An 18346-nucleotide genomic window follows, 5' to 3' on the forward strand; every position below is an offset into this window, starting at 1 on the left:
AAATAATAATTATTTTGGTTCAGTAGCACCATGGGACAAGATGTCACACTGTTTATTTTGGAACAGGGGGACAAATCTTACTGTTATTTACATTTCCGTGGTCGCATAGGGGTAAGGGAGGATTTTAGCTCAGTAAGTTGCACTTTAATTGTTTTCAGTTTGCTGTGTCATAAAGAGTGGGGTAAGCCAGAGGGTAAAAACCACAGAGCTGTTTGTTGGAAAAGCAATTGCAGTCTGATCCTGCAGACACTTGCCCACGCTGTCCCAATGATTTCAACAGGACCCCTTGCACAAGCAAGGATTACTCACGAGAATAAGGGGCCCTACATCTCACATCCTCGCAACGTTGGGCATAAAAGGCAGCACACTGCAGTTTTTGCTCCCCCTATTCTCACTGTAAATTAATGAGTGGTCGACGTTTGGGATACGTCTCTGTGCAGTGCACCATCTCTGTTCATGGACTGTGCTCAAGCAGTAAGCAACATGGGGAGTGCAAAAGCCCAGATCCTCAGAGGTTTGCAGGGTCCTGATTTCCATTGATTTAAATATCTATGAAGATTTGGGCCAAAAATCACTAGGGTCCTCTACACCCTAAATGGGCGGTGTTTTATAACAGACAGTCCAAGGCCACAGGAAGCGCTGAATGATCATATGGGCATTTGGCCATTATATATTGAATGTCTCAGTTTGTGCACGCTCAGAGCATGCATTCATTTACTCCTATTTGCAACTGTATTTGTACCATTGTCACGGAGTGTGGGGGGGGTCCGGCCCTGCACCCCTCTTCCTGGACCCCACAGTGACTTTTAGCCAACCAGTAAAACAGAAGGTTTATTGGACAACAGGAACACAGGTTACAGCAGAGTTTGCAGGCACAGTCAGGACTCCTCCATCCAGTCCTTCTGGGCTTCCAGGGTGCTTGGATCCTAGCTAGGATACCCTGAATTCCGCCCACACAGCCCCAAACCCAAACTGACCTGCCCCTCCTCCCGCCGGCCGGGTCCTTTGTCCCGCTCCCTGGGCACAGGTGCTGACCCCCCTCCCTGCTGCCTGGCTCAGGTTACAGGCTTAAAGATCCTGTCCCTCACCTAAAGACATCCCCTGCTCTCCCATCCCCCACACCGACAGCCCCTACTCCATTACAACTATACAGAGAAGTATCCACATTTTCTCTATTATTAGCGTGTGTTGAGAAAACTGCCTTAATTATATTACAGTATTATGCATTAGGATCTCTGTGTTCCTGAAATACAATGCAGTACTCACAAAAGACGCAATATTTAGAAATAGCTATTTATCTAGAGAGCTGCTGCCACACAACAAAGGGAGAAAGTACCACACCTCTGCCCACACACAAATACGCGCACACACATCCACCCAACTATTTAATTCAGTTAACTTTCCAAAAATGCATCTTCTGTTCTGCCCGAATTCAGTGAGGAGGTGCAAACATTTAGAACAAGAGCCAGGGCCGGTGCAACCATTTAGGCTGCGCTAGGATTTGGGGGGTGGCATTTTCTTCGGCAGCGACCGTGGTGGCCGGATCTTCGGCCACCCCAGTTGCTGCCGGCATTTAGGCAGAGGGAGCTGAGGCAGGGGAGCGCGGGGAGGGCCACCTGCAGCAAGTAAGGGCGGGAAGGACAGCACGCAGGGGAACTCCCCTCCCCAGCTCACCCCTGCCCCACCTCCTCCCCGAGCGCGCTGTGGCCGCTTCACTTCTCTTGCCTTCCAGGCTTGCAGCATCTAAGCTGATAGGCACCGCAAGCCTGGGAGGCAGGAGAAGTGAAGCAGTGATGGCGTGCTCGGGGAGGAGGCAGAGAAGGGGTGAACTGGGGGAGGGAGGGTGCCTCAGGGCGGAGGGTGGGGAGCTGCTGCGAGGAGGGGCGCCCCCCAGGGCAGAGGGAGGGAGCTGCCGCGGGGGGGCACCTCAGGGCGGGGGCTCAGGGATGAGGGAGGGTGCAACGTGGAAGTTTCACCTAAGGCGCGAAACATCCTTGCACCGGCCCTGACAATAGCAGCTCATTCACGGGTATAACGCACTTTAAAATGCACTGGAGAAACTAACTACGCCCAAATGTTTTGTTTGGCAGCGTGATAGTATCCTTTAAAACCATTGCTGCTGTTTATTGACGACCTCCTGGTGCAGGCTCCGTGACAAAGATCAGGCAGCTGAATCTTTTGTCAGTGCCACCTTGTGTCTTTATACCAACGGGCCATGGCCTGCCATTGTTCCATGTCTCTTGCCTTACACTTAGATTACAAACTCTGTGGGGCAAAGACTGTCTCTTGGGTAAATGTCTGTACAGTGACTAGCACAAGGCGGCGGGGGTGGTCAGTCCTCTAGCTGCTACTGCAATACAACTATAACAAACGAACAGTCATTGGGGTTAATGGGAGTTTTGTATGAAAAGAGATGGCTGGTTCCTGTGAGACTGCTCACCCTTTGCACTGACAGTGCCTACTCTCAGAGGATTGCAAAGCAATTTGCAGAGGTGACTATTACTCCTATTTTACAGGTGGGGAAACTGAGGCACAGAGTGGTGCTAACGATTGGGGTTATTCAGTGGCAACAGGGTTTAAACTGAGCGTAGGATTCCCCATCCAGGGGGAGGCAAGGGCTTCTGGCTGGCTGTTTGCAGGGACGGTGGATCAGCCCTGTTGGAGAGGGGCTGGGGAGTGGAGCTGGGAGGCAGCGACAGAAGCAGAGCCCTTCCATTCCTGTTTGCACACAGGATCAGCACGTGGGCTTCCTGGCCGAACAGCCGGAGGTAGAACATAATTAGCAGCACTCAGAGCTTGTGATGTGCACGCAGCATTTGCCAAGAACTCAGTACCTGCCAAACTGCACTGCACTGCCAACGGGCTTCTTTCATCCGCCTGGGCTGCTCTCGCCAGGTTGTTATGAACTTACTGGATCGCGCTTTGAAATACACCGGTGTCGTATCACATCGCTGGCCAGCAAACACATTAGCGTGCGCCACCACTGCTTTGGTACCGCACAGAGTGCACATACAATATCCCCTTCTCCTCCGAGTCCGCATAGCAAGCTCAGCTCAGGATGAATGCAGGTGACGCAAAAAAAGTCATTCCCTTGGGGATTGTTTCACTCTAGCCAGGGGAAACACTAAGGGAAAGCCAAGGCCCCTGCGTGCTGTACCAGTAAGTCCCAACAAGGGGCTGGTAGGTTGTGAGTCACCTATGGCTGACTTGTCACTGCACTTCCCAAGCACCCCCACATGGGCTAGACTGAGGAGACAATCTATCAGTTATGGACTGGATGATTAAACAGTTGCCCAGGAGATTCAGCTTGTCAGTGGGGGACAGTTAAACGCAAGACAAGGGAGGCTGGGAGGAAAGGCCAGAGACGCCCTGGATCTCTGAGCAGTGAGACCTCTCCCCCTGCACTGAGGGAGAAGGTAAGAAGCTTTATGCTCTGCGGTGTGGCACATTGGGAATGACGCACATAGCACTGGACCTATGCAGGAGTGCGTGAGGCCTGTTTGCCGCGAGGACTCCAGGGGGAGGGAACCCCACCCTGTGATATAGGGACCCTGCATTCTCACCCGAGGGCCTCTTTGCAAAGGAGCAGTTTCACTGATGTCAGCAGCATGACATCCTGGAGCACCTGCACACTAGTGTGGCTAAGGATCTCCCACCAGGGCCAAAATCCCATAGCCTCCTAACAGCAATGGGTCATCATCCAGGACGAAAAGAGCTTCCGCCTGCAGCCAGAGAAGATGTGTGAGGCCTTCGGCAATGCTGTGGAATGGGAAAGGGTTACTTCATCTCCAACATGACATATGATCTACTGTGAGAAGCTACACGCTTTACAGTGTATTAAAAGTCTCCACTCTGGCACCTAAGGGTCTGTCTTCACCGCAAAGTTAGTGCGAGTCAGCCTCACTCAAGTGACTCCTCTCCAGTCAGCCTCGCTCGACTGAGAACAGCCCAGCTGCGAGAGAACACTGGAGCTGCTGGCTCCTCAGGTGTGCTGCTGAGATTTCTGGGAGCCCACCTCCTGGTTCTTTGCACTGCACTCTTTCCCAGCAAATTATGGGAGAATTTGTCTGTTGTGTCTGGGCATACCGGAGGAATTATGGGAAGGCACTGGAAGACTTGTAACTCTCAAGTGGAGCTAGCCTGCATCCACGCTGCAGGGTGGCCCTGTTAGCAGCTGACGAGTTGTGCTAACTCGAGCTGTAGCCGATGGACCAGCTGACTCGAGGGAAAAGCACCACTGCACTTGAGTCAAGGGGGTCTGTGGATGGGACTCAGGTATGGGGCAACACTCGAGTTTTAACTCAAGTTAACTCTGTAGGGAAGGCAAACCCCGAGATTGTAGCTCGCCTCTCTGCAGCCACCTGTCAGGCAGCAGAGAGCACCCCATAGATTCCTAGGCCAAAAGGGACCATCATGCTCATCCAGCCTGACCTCTTGCATAGCACAGGCCAGAGGCCTGCCCCACAATAATTCTAAGCAGGGATCTTAGAAAAACATCCCAACTGAATTTAAAAATTGTCAGGGATGGAGAATCCACCACAGCCCTTGGTGAGTTGTTCCAATGGTTAACCGCTCTCACTGTTAAAACAAGAAATTATGCCTCATTTCCAACCTGAATTTGTCTAGCTTTAACTTCTAGCCACTGGATCACGTTACACTTTTCTCTGCTAGATTGGAGAGCCCATTATTAAATATTTGTTCCCCATGTAGGTACTTACATCAAGTCACCCTTTATCCTTATTTCTGTTAAGCTAAAGAGACTGAGTTCCTTAAGTCTATCACTAGAAGGCAGGTTTTCTAATCTTTTATTCATTCACGTGGCTCTTCTCTGAACCCTCTCCAGTTTAGCAACATCCTTCTTAACTTGTGGGAACCAGAACTAGACACAGGATTCCAGCAGAGGTGGCACCAGTGCCAAAAACAGAGCTAAAAATCTCTCTGCTCCTACTCGAGATTCCCCAGTTTATGCATCCCAGGATCGCATTAGCTCTTTTGGCCACAGTGTTGCACTGGGAGCTCCTGGTCAGCCAGCTCTTTTAGAACTCTTTTAAACCCCCCTCCTTACTTTGGGCAGCATGAACAAGGGCTGCCCAGAATCATGGTTTCTGCAGTCAGTGGGGCCTTCCCCTGGTAGGAGCTTACGGGGAAGGGAGAGGGGAAGGTCGGAGTAGGCAGGCATAGCCAGGACTCTGCATACCCTCACATGCAGCAGAGCTGGTCTGCGTGAGGAGTAGGTTGCACCATTGAAGTAAACCTGTTCCCTTCCTTAGCACAGAAGGGATCCTCGGGGAAGCACAGAGGCCTCTGCTACTCTCAGGGGCACTGTGCTGGTGCAGCACCCCGTACAAGGGACGGTGCTCAACTCGTACAATTTAGCCTCGAGTTTGCAAAAAGGAAAATCTATCTACCGACTACAGAACCTCACACAGGACCTGCCTCAATGCCCACCAGCAAGAGAGTGATGAAAATCAACACTGGACCCAGGTACAGAAATCCAAGCCATAAACAGAAACTCGCCAGAGAATGACCCGCTAGAGACTCTAGGGAGATGTTTAATGTGCTTTGTTGCATCTGAGCTGAATCACTGAGCAGGCTAGTGACTGGAATCAACGGGACCAGGGCTATTTTCTCTCAAAGTGGGCATCAGATTGCACGCACAGAACAGTATTTCTCGAAGTGCAGACGAAGCACCGAGAACAACCGGAAATGAGGGGCTTTCCCTGCCCTTGGGCACCTGACTGCATGAAAGAAGCCTGGGGCACAGTCCTCCTGTTTTCTACATGTGCACAGGGAAGTTCCTGTGCTCACGACTGCACAGCTTGAATTCAAAGCAGTCGCTCGTCGCTCCAGGCTCAATTACACTTAATGCCTAGTCAGCACAGCTCAGCTTTGACAGCTGGAGGAAGCCAACCTTGCTCCATGACTACAACAGAAATACAATGAGCAATGCATGAAGAACTGAAAAGCTGAAGATACCTGCATTCGCTGTGCATTTGACATTTCATGGAAGTTGAGAAGAACTTCCAAAATCCTGCCCCGGGAGATGCATCCAAATGACATTCAAATGTCCAAAGGGGTAACCCTCTGGCTGTCTAACATTCACATTTCCCTGCTATGCCGAAATCCAAAGCTCAGAGAGGAGGGTATTTTTAAAGGTGCAGCCTGGGATCACGACATCTATGTCCTATTATCCACATACGATTCAGTGCCTGAGAAGGGAAATGGAGCTACCCCACCGTGGTAAGAACTTCAAAAGCACCTATGTGATTTAGGAGCATCAGTCCCATTTCCAAAAGCACCTTGACCATTTTGGACCCTAATCCTCGGAGGCATTTCGGTGCCTAACTCCCACTGAAATCAACGGACCAGCACCTAGATACCTTTGAGAATTGGGCCCTTTGGAGCCTAAGTCCTGACTTAAGTGCTTTGGAAAATGGAACATAGGCTCCGAAGTCACTAAGGGCCAGATTTTTAAAGGTATTTAGGCACCTAGGTACCTAGTGGGACTTTAAAATGTGCCGAAGGGCCTAAGGGCATCAAAATCTAGGGTAGTTCAGCGCCTAGGAGCTTTGGCTACAAACCCAACATCTGGAAGTTATCTGTCCGAATTACAGGCAGCCACACAGGACAGTTAAAAGGTTTGGAAGACAGGCTTATGCATCTAACTCAGTCAATTATTTGCATGCCAATCCCTATTCTCTGCATATTTAGAGTCACAACAGGGATGGAGCCGGGGCAGCGGGTTTGGTTTCAGCAGTAGCCACGGAAGGCTCGTTGTCCCACGGTGTTGTGAGAGCAGCCCAGAATAATGTGGTTGGAAGGAACAAGAGGGCTTCCGAATGCAAGGAGAAATCAGGCATGCGACTGGTAGTGGAGGGAAGGCAAGGGTCCTTTTAAATTTCCATGGCCTGCTCAGCAACGATTGGGCAGAATAAAATTTCTTCCCTTACTTGAACCTAAGAGTAAATTATCCCTGCCTCTTCGTTGCCTTTCCTCCTCTCTTGCATCAACAACTGATCCTGATTACTCTTGATTATAAACTGCTTCGGCAACCTGTCAACAACACTGTGACAAGGGAGAGAATGAAAGCTACATAACTAATCACTTGCTCTTCAGCCTGTCTTTCTCCAGACTTATTAGCCACATCATGAAGACCGGTCCATTTCAGAAATTGCTACTTGTCTGATGGAGCACTTCCATAATCCTTTATAAAAGAGACCCCCTCTTGACCCTGGTGTTTTACAGCACAGTAAATCTGTATTGCACTTGCCAACCCTAGCTCCCATCCTGGAACAAGTGGTTCTGCAACTGATACTTAAGCCTTTTTACAAGTAGCTTACAAGAATACTTTTAGCTCTGCACTCAGCACAGAATGTGGACTAATGAGAAGTTAATGGGAGTTTTACTTAAATAAGGACTGCAAGATTTGGGCTTAATTATACATATTCTTAGCATGCACAATCACGTTCTGCCTACTACATATCCCTTGCAGTTACAATTCCACATAATATTTTTCTTGCCTAAATTGGTGTGTGGTGTTGCTGTGAGCCGTTACATGAATTCCATCCTAGATTCCACCCCAGAGGGGGCTACATTTCAACAGTAGCTGAAGTGGCTTTAATAGACTTTGTGATGCAGTTTCGGCTCCTTCAGGATGAAAGTCACTTTATCTAAATGCACAGTATGGTTATTACTATTTAAAAAACAAAACTCAAATTACTTAAAAGTCAAACAAAAGAGCATCATGGGGGGGGAGGCAAATGAAGGGAATATGGCAGCTTATTTCACAACGTTAAGTGTTCTAATATTGTATGCTAATACAGCAATTTTCACCCGTGTGTGTGTGTGTGTATGTGTGTGTACAAGTTACTTGTTTCTCTGCCTCTGTTCCTGACCTCTACACCTGGGAAGATCATTCTTCCTTCGTTTACTTGGACTGTAAGCTCCACAGGGCAGGGACTGTCTCCCACTCGGTGTGTGCAGTGTGGGGCCCTGACTCAGTTAGGATCTCTAGGTTCTACTTCAATATAAATAATAATACTAAATGCAGCCATGACTGCAGTGGGAGGGCAGCAACCAACCATCCCAACAGCAAGGGGCAGGGCCATTTCTGACTAAAATGACCAGGACAAACCTCTGAACTAAAATCAGAAGAGAAGAGGACTCGGTGAGCTGCATGGCTTTCAGTTTCCCCTCAGGAGAGGCGGCTGGCACGTACCATTAGGCCGTGCCTTTTTGCTGCCTGTTGCCCACTGACTCTGGCAGGTGCAGAGTATAGATCCATCCCCCGCCCCTCCTTGGAACGCACCAGGCATTGAAATGCTTCTTACCAGGGAGAGCAGCAAGGTCAAGATTAAGGAGGAGGCCGCTTTGCTTAACGTGGGTCACCTGCACCAGGGGAGTGCACCCTCTCACTCCCACACCACAAAACCATCTGTCCAGGTGGCAGTGCCCTGCAGGCTCCATGCCCTGCCCTCAGGGGGAACATTCTGCTTCCCATGCCAGCAGGGTTGCGTGCACAATTCTAAGGCAGGATATGACCCAAAGGAGACGTCCCACCCATTTTACTGAGGCTAAAAGGATTACTCTCCTGACAGGAGGAGGCCAGAGCTCACTTTTCAATTCTAGCATCAATGACTAATCAAACTACCCATCTGCTGTGATTTCACGACAGGGTTGCCAGGCAGGGTGTGCATGAGGGGGCAGAGGGGGATGGATACATAAGGCTTTAGAACATGATCAGCGTCAGACAAGATGATCACAGCAGTTCCTTCTGGCCTTGGGGAGTCTATGACATGCTTGGGGTGATTTTGCACTGAGTCTGGATCAGTCCCAGCATGGATTAGCACATGATCCAATCTCTGCTCTCTATCGCCAGGAGACACCCTGGAAAACAGCACATGCTGTCCCTCTCCTCACCAGAAGCTATGTGCTGCATGTAGGAAGAGTTCACAAAGAACTACAGCCAAAGAACGAAGTCAGCTGAATTCTGCTAGTCTGAAGGAAACCCGCCAGGCTCTGACACTTCTGTTCCAACAGATCAGCTGTAGTCAGCAAACTCCAAAAGAAATAACGTGCTAGGAGGATTTTCAGCAGGAAGACAAACCAGAATGGCAATTACTTGTCTAAAGATCAATTACTTCACTCCCCTAGACTCTGAGTCCAGCAGCCACCTCCTCTGAACAACGCAGCGCTGGCAAAGCCCGTTTCCCTTTGAAATCAAAGGTCAGCATTAGAGAACTGCACATGGGAGCTCTTGGGGGACAGAGGCAGCCACAGAAAAGCCCCATGACAGTGATATTTCTGCTCCTTAGCTGGGGAAGGAGGTTAATACATGAAAAACAAACAGGGGGGAGGGGAGGCGAGACAAACATGAAAGGAGGGAGCGAGAGAGGTCATTGCTTAATAACATACCTCACAACGGGGTTCCCGTTATACAGAATATAAATGCCGGCTTCTTTATTCCCATAGATCTGATTGCTACGGATGATGCCTTTTCCGTTGCCAAGGACAACGATGCCTGAGCGAAGGCCACTGTGTATCTTATTACACTGTGATTTCATTTATGCACATGCGGAGAGAATAAAGGCAAAACAGGGGAGAGATCACTCAGACAAGTGCACGACAGGAGATTGCAGGAGAGAGGTGGGCAGCTTGTATGGAGAGGGATGTGGACAATGGACCCAGTTGCCAGGAGGGGGTGACAAAAACAGAAACTCCTTTAGTGGACCAAAGTCTTGCTGCTCTTTTAATTTTCCTGCATGAATTTACTGCACATTGAAATAACTTTAAAGCTGCCACACTGGGTCAGACCAATGTCCACCTAGCCCGGCATCTTGCCTCTGACACTGGCCAATGCCAGATGCCCCAGAGGGAATGAACAGAACAGGCAATCACTGAGTGATCCACCCCATCTCCCATGCCCCGCTTCTGGCAATTAGAGGCTAGGGACACCCAGAGCATGGGGTTACATCCCTGACCATCTTGGCTAATAGCCCACAATGGACCTATCTTCCAGGAACAGATCTAATTCTTTTTTTGAGCCCAGTTATACTTTTGGCCTTCATAACATCCCCTGGCAATGAGTTCCACAGGTTAATTGTGCATTGTGTGAAAAAGCACTTCCTCTTGTTTGTATTAAACCTGTTGCCTATTAAACAGATGCTGGATGTACAACTCTGGCATGACTGGAGTCCCCCCTTTACGTACCCAGCTGTTACAGTAGCACTGCAGCCATCCCCACCCTGCCCTGCCAATGTGTCCTGACCCTGGATAGGTCTGGGGACGGAGGTCTTCATGCCCATTCAATCCTTGGCATGCCTGAGGAAACCCAACTAGGGTGCCATGCTGGGCAGTGTCTGTGATGTGCCTGCTGGGTAGAGGTCAATCATCACTAAACAGCCAGCAGAGGAGGAAAAAAAACATTGGTCAGCCCTAATATGAATTGGGGGCAGCACCATGGAAGTGAAAGCTCTGTCTCTCCTGAGCCAGTCAGGAGCCCTTCCCGCTGCTGGAGAGAGCAGTCCTGTACAGCTGACATGGAAAGGATTTTGTTTCGTCCGCGGCGGGCATGATCTGTGGAGCGATACACCTCCATGTTTCTCACACACATACATGGGACCGCCACTTAATCCCGACACATGTGAATGTCCTGCTAGGTGCACTCAAATGGCGACATGCTGCCTTTACCGCAACTGGGACCGGCACTTTCAGGGGACAGAAACAGAGGGGTAAACAGAGCTTGATGAGCAAGCTTAGAGCAAGGACGGCGAGTGTGTCATGCTCAGTCTTCCAGTTTCCTCCACATAAAGATCTCTCTGGGCTCTACGCAAGATCATCATACTTCTTGGCAGCCCCGGAACACAGCGCAGGTCAGGCTGCTTTGGTCCTGCGTCAACTCAGCTCGTTATGTCATCTGAGTGCTCCCTGTAATCAAGGGAGTGGTTCAGAGTGCTGACAGACAGGATAAGAGCTCAATCTAAGCTGATCCCAAGGCAGACGGGCTGAGGGGAGGAAGGACAGAAGCGCTATGGGATAGATTTTCAAAAATGTTCAGTGCCCCACAGCTCCCGCTGAGAGCAATGGGGATTCCTTTCTCCCCAGCTGAGAGCAATGGGAGCTGTTGGCTGTTCAGCTCTTCCCAATGGGAAGCTCCTGTTTCAAGTGCAGCAGAGTTGCAAAATACTGGATTTTAAATCTGACCCTGGCACAGGGCTGAATATTACCCATCCTGGGGCTTGGGCCAGCGCGGCCTTGGGGTGGTAATTCAGATTGGAAGCAGTGTTTGTACAGCACCCAGCACAATGGGGTCCCAGTCACGACGAAGACCTTTGGGTGCGACTGTGATAACAATGTTTAATAAATAGTAACAATACTGCCCATCCTGGAAGACGGCATGTGGCAATTTAGGGAGGAAATTCTACATCAGAAAGGCAAGAGGACACATTATTGGGTCTGGTTGGTTTTTTTTTTCCCCCACTGGTGGCTGCTGCTCAGAGATTTAAACCCAGGGCAGACAGAACGGTGGGCAGAGGGCAGGTGAGCTGATCCAAAGCGCGAGGTGCAATTTATCACAACTGCATCATTTACAGCATGACTGCACAGGTGACTTCATTGCTATATTTCAATGTCCATTTGATATTCTATTTAGAATGAGGAGAATGCCCTGATGCCCTGTAGGTAACTGTTCTTTCCCTAAGCATAGCAACTGCAAGGTAGGTGGCATTTGGGGATTATTTAAATAGCCCTAAACCCTGTTTGCCTTTAGTCACCATTTCAATGTCAAATGAAATATGCTTGTCCAACAGGAGGCCCACTGAATCAAGCAGATTATTTTGAGGCAGAATTCACTAATGAAGAACCCAAAAAGGTTAGACTTGGGGCAAGAAGCCAAAATCCTTTAGTTCTTAAAGGCCAAGGTGACTCTCCAGGGCAGGTCAGACAGGAATGTTTGGTGCCTTTTTGGCCCCCCCCAAAAAAGGAGTATCAGACAAATCCAGGCAGAGGGAATGTACCTACCAGTATCAGAGGGTTGGCTCCCTTCCGGATATCCACCCCTGCCTCGCAGTTTGAATGGATGTTATTGTCTGCAATCAGACCTCCAGCTGCCAAGCGCAGAAATATCCCTGATGCTTTGCAGTGGTGAATGTCATTCTTCAGCATGATGATCTACAGGGCAGAAGAAAAGCAATTTTAGTCAGTCTGTGTCTGAAGAAGGAACCTCGTAGGAAAAGCATAGCTTTAACCTTCTGCCACCTCAGGAGTCCCTGGTGCATGGAAAACTCCCATTGCCTTCAACTACTAGCAGTATCATGTTCTGTGTTATGATGCCAAAAAGTTCATTAGATTCACAGACTTTAAGGCCAGAAGAGGCCACCATGTTCATTTAGTCGAACCTCCTGACCTCCATCGCAGGCCATAGAATCTCACCCCCCCCCTCCTGTAACAGACCCCTGACCTCTGGCTGAGTTACTGAACTCCTCAAATCATCATTTAAAGACGTCAAGTTACAGAGAATCCACCATTTTGCACTAGTTCAAACCAGCAAGTGACCCATCCCATGCTGCAGAGGAAGGTGAACCCTCCCCTCCTCTCCCAGGGTCTCTGCCAATCTGATTTGGGGGGAAAATCCTTCCTGACCCCAAACATGGTGATCAGTTGAACCCTGAGCATGTGGGTGAGACCCACCAGCCAGACACCTGGGAAAGAATTTTCTCTGTAGTAACTCAGAGCCCTCCCCATCTAGTGTCCATCACTGGCCGTTGGGAATATTTGATGCTCGCAGTCGCTGAAAGGCCACATGCCATTGTAGGCAGTCTCATCGTACCATCTCCTCCATAAACTTCTCAAGCTCAGTCTTGAAGCCAGTTCTCCCCCCTAACCCTTTGCTCCCCTTTGGAGGCTGTTCCAGAACTTCACTCTTCTGATGGTTAGAAACTTTCATCTAATTTCAAGCCTAAACTTGTTGATGGCCAGTTTATATCCATTTGTTCTTGTCAACAAGGCTCTTAACTTAAATAACTCCTCCTCGCTGTTTATCCCTCTGATGTATTCATAGGGAACAATTGCATCTCCCCTCAGCCTTTGTTTCATTCATCTAAACACGCCAAGCTCTGAGTCTCCTCTCATGAGGTAGGTTTTCCACTCCTCGGATCATCCTGGTAGCCTGTCTCTGAACCTGTTCCAGTTTGAATTCATCCTTCTTAAACATGGGAGACCAGAACTGCACACGCTATTCCAAATGAGGTCTCACCAGTGTCTTGTACAACGGTACTAACACTTCCCTGTCTCTACTGGAAATACCTCGCCTGAGGAATCCTAGGATTGCATTAGCCTTTTTCACAGCTGCATCATATTGGCGGCTCGTAGTCATTCATTATACTCAGGTCTTTCTCCTCCTCAGTGGCTTCCAATGGATACGTCCCCAGTTTATAGCAAAAATTATTGTTTAAACTTTCATTCTGTTTCCATTACTCCAGTTTTCATGGTCATCTGCAAATTTTATTAGCACATTCCCAGTTTTTGTTCATGAATGAAAACATTAAATAAGATTGCTCCCAAGACTGGTCCCAGAGGAACTCCACTGGTAACTTCCCTCTCCAGCTGGACAGTTCACCGTTCAGCATGACTCATTATAGTCTCCCCTTTAACTAGTTCCTTATCCACCTTTCAATTCTCATATTCATCCCCATCTTCTCCAATTTAACTAATATTTCCCATATGGAACTGTATCAAATGCCTTCCTGAAATCCAGGGAGATTAGATCTACTGCATTTCCTTTCTCAAAAAAGTTGTTTTTTCAAAGAAGGAGATCAGATTGGGCTGGCACAATCTACTTTTTGTGAAATCATGTTGTATTTTATCCCAATTACCATTTACCTCTATGTCCTTAACAACTCTCTCTTTCAACATTTGCTCCAAGACCTTGCATACAGCTGAGGTCAAACTAACAGGCCTGTAGTTTCCTCAAGCACTTTTTCCCCCTTTCATAAAAATAGGAACTATATTAGCAATTCTCCAGTCATAGGGTGCAACCCTGTGTTTATGGATTCATTAAAAATCCTTGCTATTGGGCTTGTCATTTCGCGTGCCAGTTCCTTTAATATTCTTGGATGGAGATTCTCCAGACCCCCTGATTTGGTCCCACTAAGCTGCTTGAGTTTGACTTCCACCTCGGATGTGGTAAGTTCTACTTCCAAATCCTCATTTCCATTAGCCGCCCTGCCACTACCCCTGAGCTCCTCATTACCCTGATTAAAAACCGAGGCCTTGGCTACACTGGTGCTTTACAGCGCTGCAACTTTCTCGCTCAGGGGTGTGAAAAAAACACACCCCTGAGCACTGCAAGATACAGCGCTGTAAAGCACCAGTGTAAACAGTACTGCAGCGCTGGGAGCACAGCTGCCAGCGCTGCAAGCTAAACCCCATCAGGATGTGGAGTATGTGCAGCGCTGGGAGAGCTCTCTCCCAGCGCTGGCGCTGCGACCACACTCACACTTCAAGTGTAGCCATACCCTGAGACAAAGGATTTGTTTGGGTGTTGGGCCATGCCTGGATTATCTTTAATCTTCACCCCATCCTCTGGGTTCAGTGGTCCGACTTCTTCTTTCCTGGATGCTTCACAGGAGGCAGGGCCGACTGCAAGCCCCTCGTTCACACTGGTGAGCAGTAAGTTGCAGCCCTAGCCCCACTGACATCAGTGGGCACACTCTGGTGAGAGACTGCTCACCAATGGCAGTTAGTGTTCCCAAAGTGACACACGCTTTCTGTCATGCAAGAGGCAGAACCTACATGGCCCCTTTGCAAGATCAGGGCATAAATCCAGAGAAGGTTTCTGGACCTGGCCGACAGTCTCCATCCATACAGTGATAAAACACAGCCATCTTTTTCCATATCTTATTTACAAGCCCTGCTATTTTAAGGAACAAAGACACTTGGCTGCAGATGCTTTACACTCCGATACAAGAAGTGCAGCCATCTGTGGGGGGAGATAGATATCGCATTCATTTGGGGGACATTCCCCCAGCACAAGCTCTATGCAAAGCTAAATCCCTCCAACTTAACTTAACTTAATCCCTCCAACAGGAGATCAGTGGGATCAGCTGGTGCATGGGGCAGGGTTCTTCATGGGGCGAGTTTTGTCTTGAATCCACTCCAGTTTCACCGCTGGAGCCCTGGCTCAGGTTTCTGCAAACTGAATGTGTGGGTCCCAGCACTTCCCCAGTGACATCTGCCAAGCCCCACAAGAGATACCCATGACTTGGCAGCCTACCCACAAGAGGGCCACTGCATGTATAATCTCTTTGGAGCAGGGCCTGTTTCACTGTGTGAAAGCAGAGTCAATTCCCTATTCAGAGTGGGGCGGGTTTAAAAAACTGGATTTGCATAGGAGGCTATTGGGACTGGGACCCTCCTGCCCACTCAGAGCATGGCTGACCCCACGAGTTCAAAAAGCACAAGGTCCTCAGAAATCATGAGACTGACTTAAAAATCACATGCTATTTAAAACGATCTGTTTTGGATCCTTTTGCTTTTCCTGTTGTGTTTAAAGCCTTTAGGAGGTCACATTTTCAAGCCCTCCATCACTATGAGGATTAGATTTTTAAAATGAAAGCAAGTCTCACATAATCATGGGACTCCAGGAGGTGAGGCTTTAAGGAAAAAAACACCCAAGTGTGAGAGTCACAATAAAATCACAAGAGGTAGCAACACTGCCTTCATTTTCACTAGGCTCTGGGCACCCGATTCCCTTAGGCAGCTCTCAATATCTGCTCTGATGGCAGAGAGAGCAGCTTACTACCATGAGAGCAGCTTACTATCATTCCTGAGCTAAACATTTCTTGTCATGCCAGGACTTTAAGATCCTTACCATGAATTTTTCTTTGTCCATCTCCGTCTCTCTCGTTTCTATCAGCTGCTCCCTACTTCACTGCAGCAGCCATCACAATACCACTGAGAGAAATCCCACAGCTGCAGGATTAGGGTTTGACTAAGTGTCCTTGCCAGTCAGTCCCCTGCAGAGCTGAGATGCTCCATGATGGCTACAGATGGTTAATGCAGCCTAGTGGGTAGAGCACTGGCGTGGGACCCAGCAAACCTGCGTTCTAGTCCCAGCTCTGCTGGTGACCTTGGGCAAGTCACTTTCCCACCCCCCTGCCTCAGTTCCTCCACCTGTAAAATGGGGATAATGATACTGGCCTCCATTGCAAAGTGCTTTGAGAAGTATTGGTGAGAAGAGCTGAATGTTATTAATATTCTCTCACACACACAAATATTATTTTAATGGACTCTTTTTGGAAAATCCTGGGCCTGATCCTGTTATTCCACTCCTGTGCTTGGCCGGTGGTTTCAAGCCACCTTGGCGCTTCCCAAGCTCTGCGGCCATGCAGGGCACAAAGCCTCAGGGCTGCTCTAACTTGTGCACTGCTCCCCAAGGCTCTTTATCAGCCCAGGAGGCTCTGAACAGCCACAGTGCAGTGCCCTCTGGTCACACCCCAGGTCATTTCTCTATGCCAGGGCCGGGGGGTGGGGCAGAGATAGAGCCCTTACACCAACCAGGGAAACGCCTGCACACGCTGCATCCATTGGGCGGTGGGGGGGAAGGTTCCCACACACTTTAAGGCCGTTCTGTCCCACCAGAGCAAATGAGCAGCAAACCTGGCCCTCTCTACTCAAGATGCAATGCACAATTCTGGAGATGAGTTAACAAACCAACACCCACAAAACAGTCATCCCAGGAACAATAACAGTGTTTAAAATAAAGCCTGATGGGTGTGAATGACAAACAGTGCCGAGGGAATTCTGCCACATGCAGAAACCCAGAACTAGATTTTGGGTTGTTTGTAAAACAGTCAAGTCAGGTCTCGTTTGGAGGGATTTTTGTTCGTTGTCCACAATCTCCCTTTATTTTAAAGGCAGGACGTGTGGTTAGAGCGCCCATTCGGGAACTCTGGAAGCTATTCCCACCTTTGGCAAGGCATAGGAACACAGGAATTGCCAAGGTCCATCTAGTTTAGTATCCATCTCGGCCAATGGCCAGTGCCAGAAGCTTCAGACAGAGGCGTAAGAACCCCATAGTAGCAGATGTGAGATAAACTGCCCCATATTAGCTCGCAGCCCGAGTGCAAATAGTTAGAGATTGGTGAGAGTGAAGCAGGAGGTTTTACAGCCCTTCCAAAATGTTTAGTGTTTATTATAACTCTGGATATTCTTGTTAGCCACACAGAAGTCCAATCCCCAAGCTAAGTTCTTGGCTCTGGCCGCTTCCCCTCGTGGTGAGTTCCACAGTCTAAGCATTGTGTGGAAAAGCAGTGCCTTTTATCAGTGTTGAATTTGCCACCTTTTAATCTGGCGGAACATCCTCCTGTCCTTGTGACAGGACTTCGCTGTGTGACCCTGGGCGAGGTCACCCTATTATCTCTGCCCCTCAGTCTGCTCCCCTGTACGACGGGGTAAGAGCACGTCCCTGCGTAACGAGGGTGCTGGGAGACCCAGAGCAGTGGATAAAAGGGGCTAGGTCCCTGTGGGGGACGAGTATTGAGTCTCTCACCAAACGGAGTCTGTTAAGGTCTTTCCTACGGGCCTGTGCCCCCCACCCCCACTCCCCACCTCTTGCAATGCCCATGTAAATGGATCATTCTCAAGGGGCGTGCATAAGGCTCGGACTGGGAGAACTGAATCCTCCCCCACCCCAAACCTGGCAACGTGGCAGGGGGGTGACATGTGCATCTCTGCTGGAGGCCACCGGCCCCAGACCAGCATAGCTCTGACCTGAAAGCAAGGCTGTGAAGAGAACATGGAGCAAACGGAAACAGCACCTCGCCAGGGGAGGGGCGGAGAGGAGAAATGCCCTCTCCCCACACCCAGAGGAGAGAGACAGAGTGCTGAACAGGACCGTGGAGCCACAAAGCAATCCTGACCAAAGTGCTGGTGTTGCTCAGCAAGGTCTCCATGGAGATGGTGCATCAAGGCGAGGTGACCTCCACAAGGGTCACGATGGTGGAAACTTGGCTCTCCTGTGCCAGCTTCGTGACTCCATTCAGCTGGCAGCTTCTTGGGGGCTCCAGTCTTCAAGGCTGAGAGGAGCTGATGGAGCAGGAGAAGCACTGAGGTCAGACTCCTCCATCATGCCAAATCAGCGCTGGGATGACTAACCTTGAATACAATGTGCTCTGTGTCTTCACTGGTATTTCTCATCCACACCCTTCCTCTAGTCTGTGCTCAGTGCTCCAGATTACATTTCATGGACCTTAACCACATGTGGGATATTGTTAGCTACAGCAGAGCCACACTATGATCTCATGAGATGCAGCTAAACACAGCTCAGCAAACCAGGGAATCACTCAAC

General features: G+C 49.3%; 1 protein-coding gene across 2 annotated transcripts in view; it reads right to left on the reverse strand.

The window, feature by feature from the left end:
• FBXO10 (F-box protein 10) overlaps window positions 1-18346 on the reverse strand; it is a 64391-nt gene that overhangs the window by 16528 nt on the left and 29517 nt on the right. For both annotated transcript variants that reach the window (XM_032778753.2, XM_032778755.2), the window contains 2 exons: window positions 12019-12168; window positions 9415-9551 (listed from right to left, as the gene is read on the reverse strand). In XM_032778753.2, the coding sequence (XP_032634644.1) occupies window positions 9415-9551; window positions 12019-12168 (287 nt within the window). The remainder of the gene's footprint in view (window positions 1-9414; window positions 9552-12018; window positions 12169-18346) is intronic.

Source organism: Chelonoidis abingdonii, chromosome 6 (genome assembly GCF_003597395.2).
Source record: "Chelonoidis abingdonii isolate Lonesome George chromosome 6, CheloAbing_2.0, whole genome shotgun sequence".
Taxonomy (NCBI): Eukaryota; Metazoa; Chordata; order Testudines; family Testudinidae; genus Chelonoidis; species Chelonoidis abingdonii.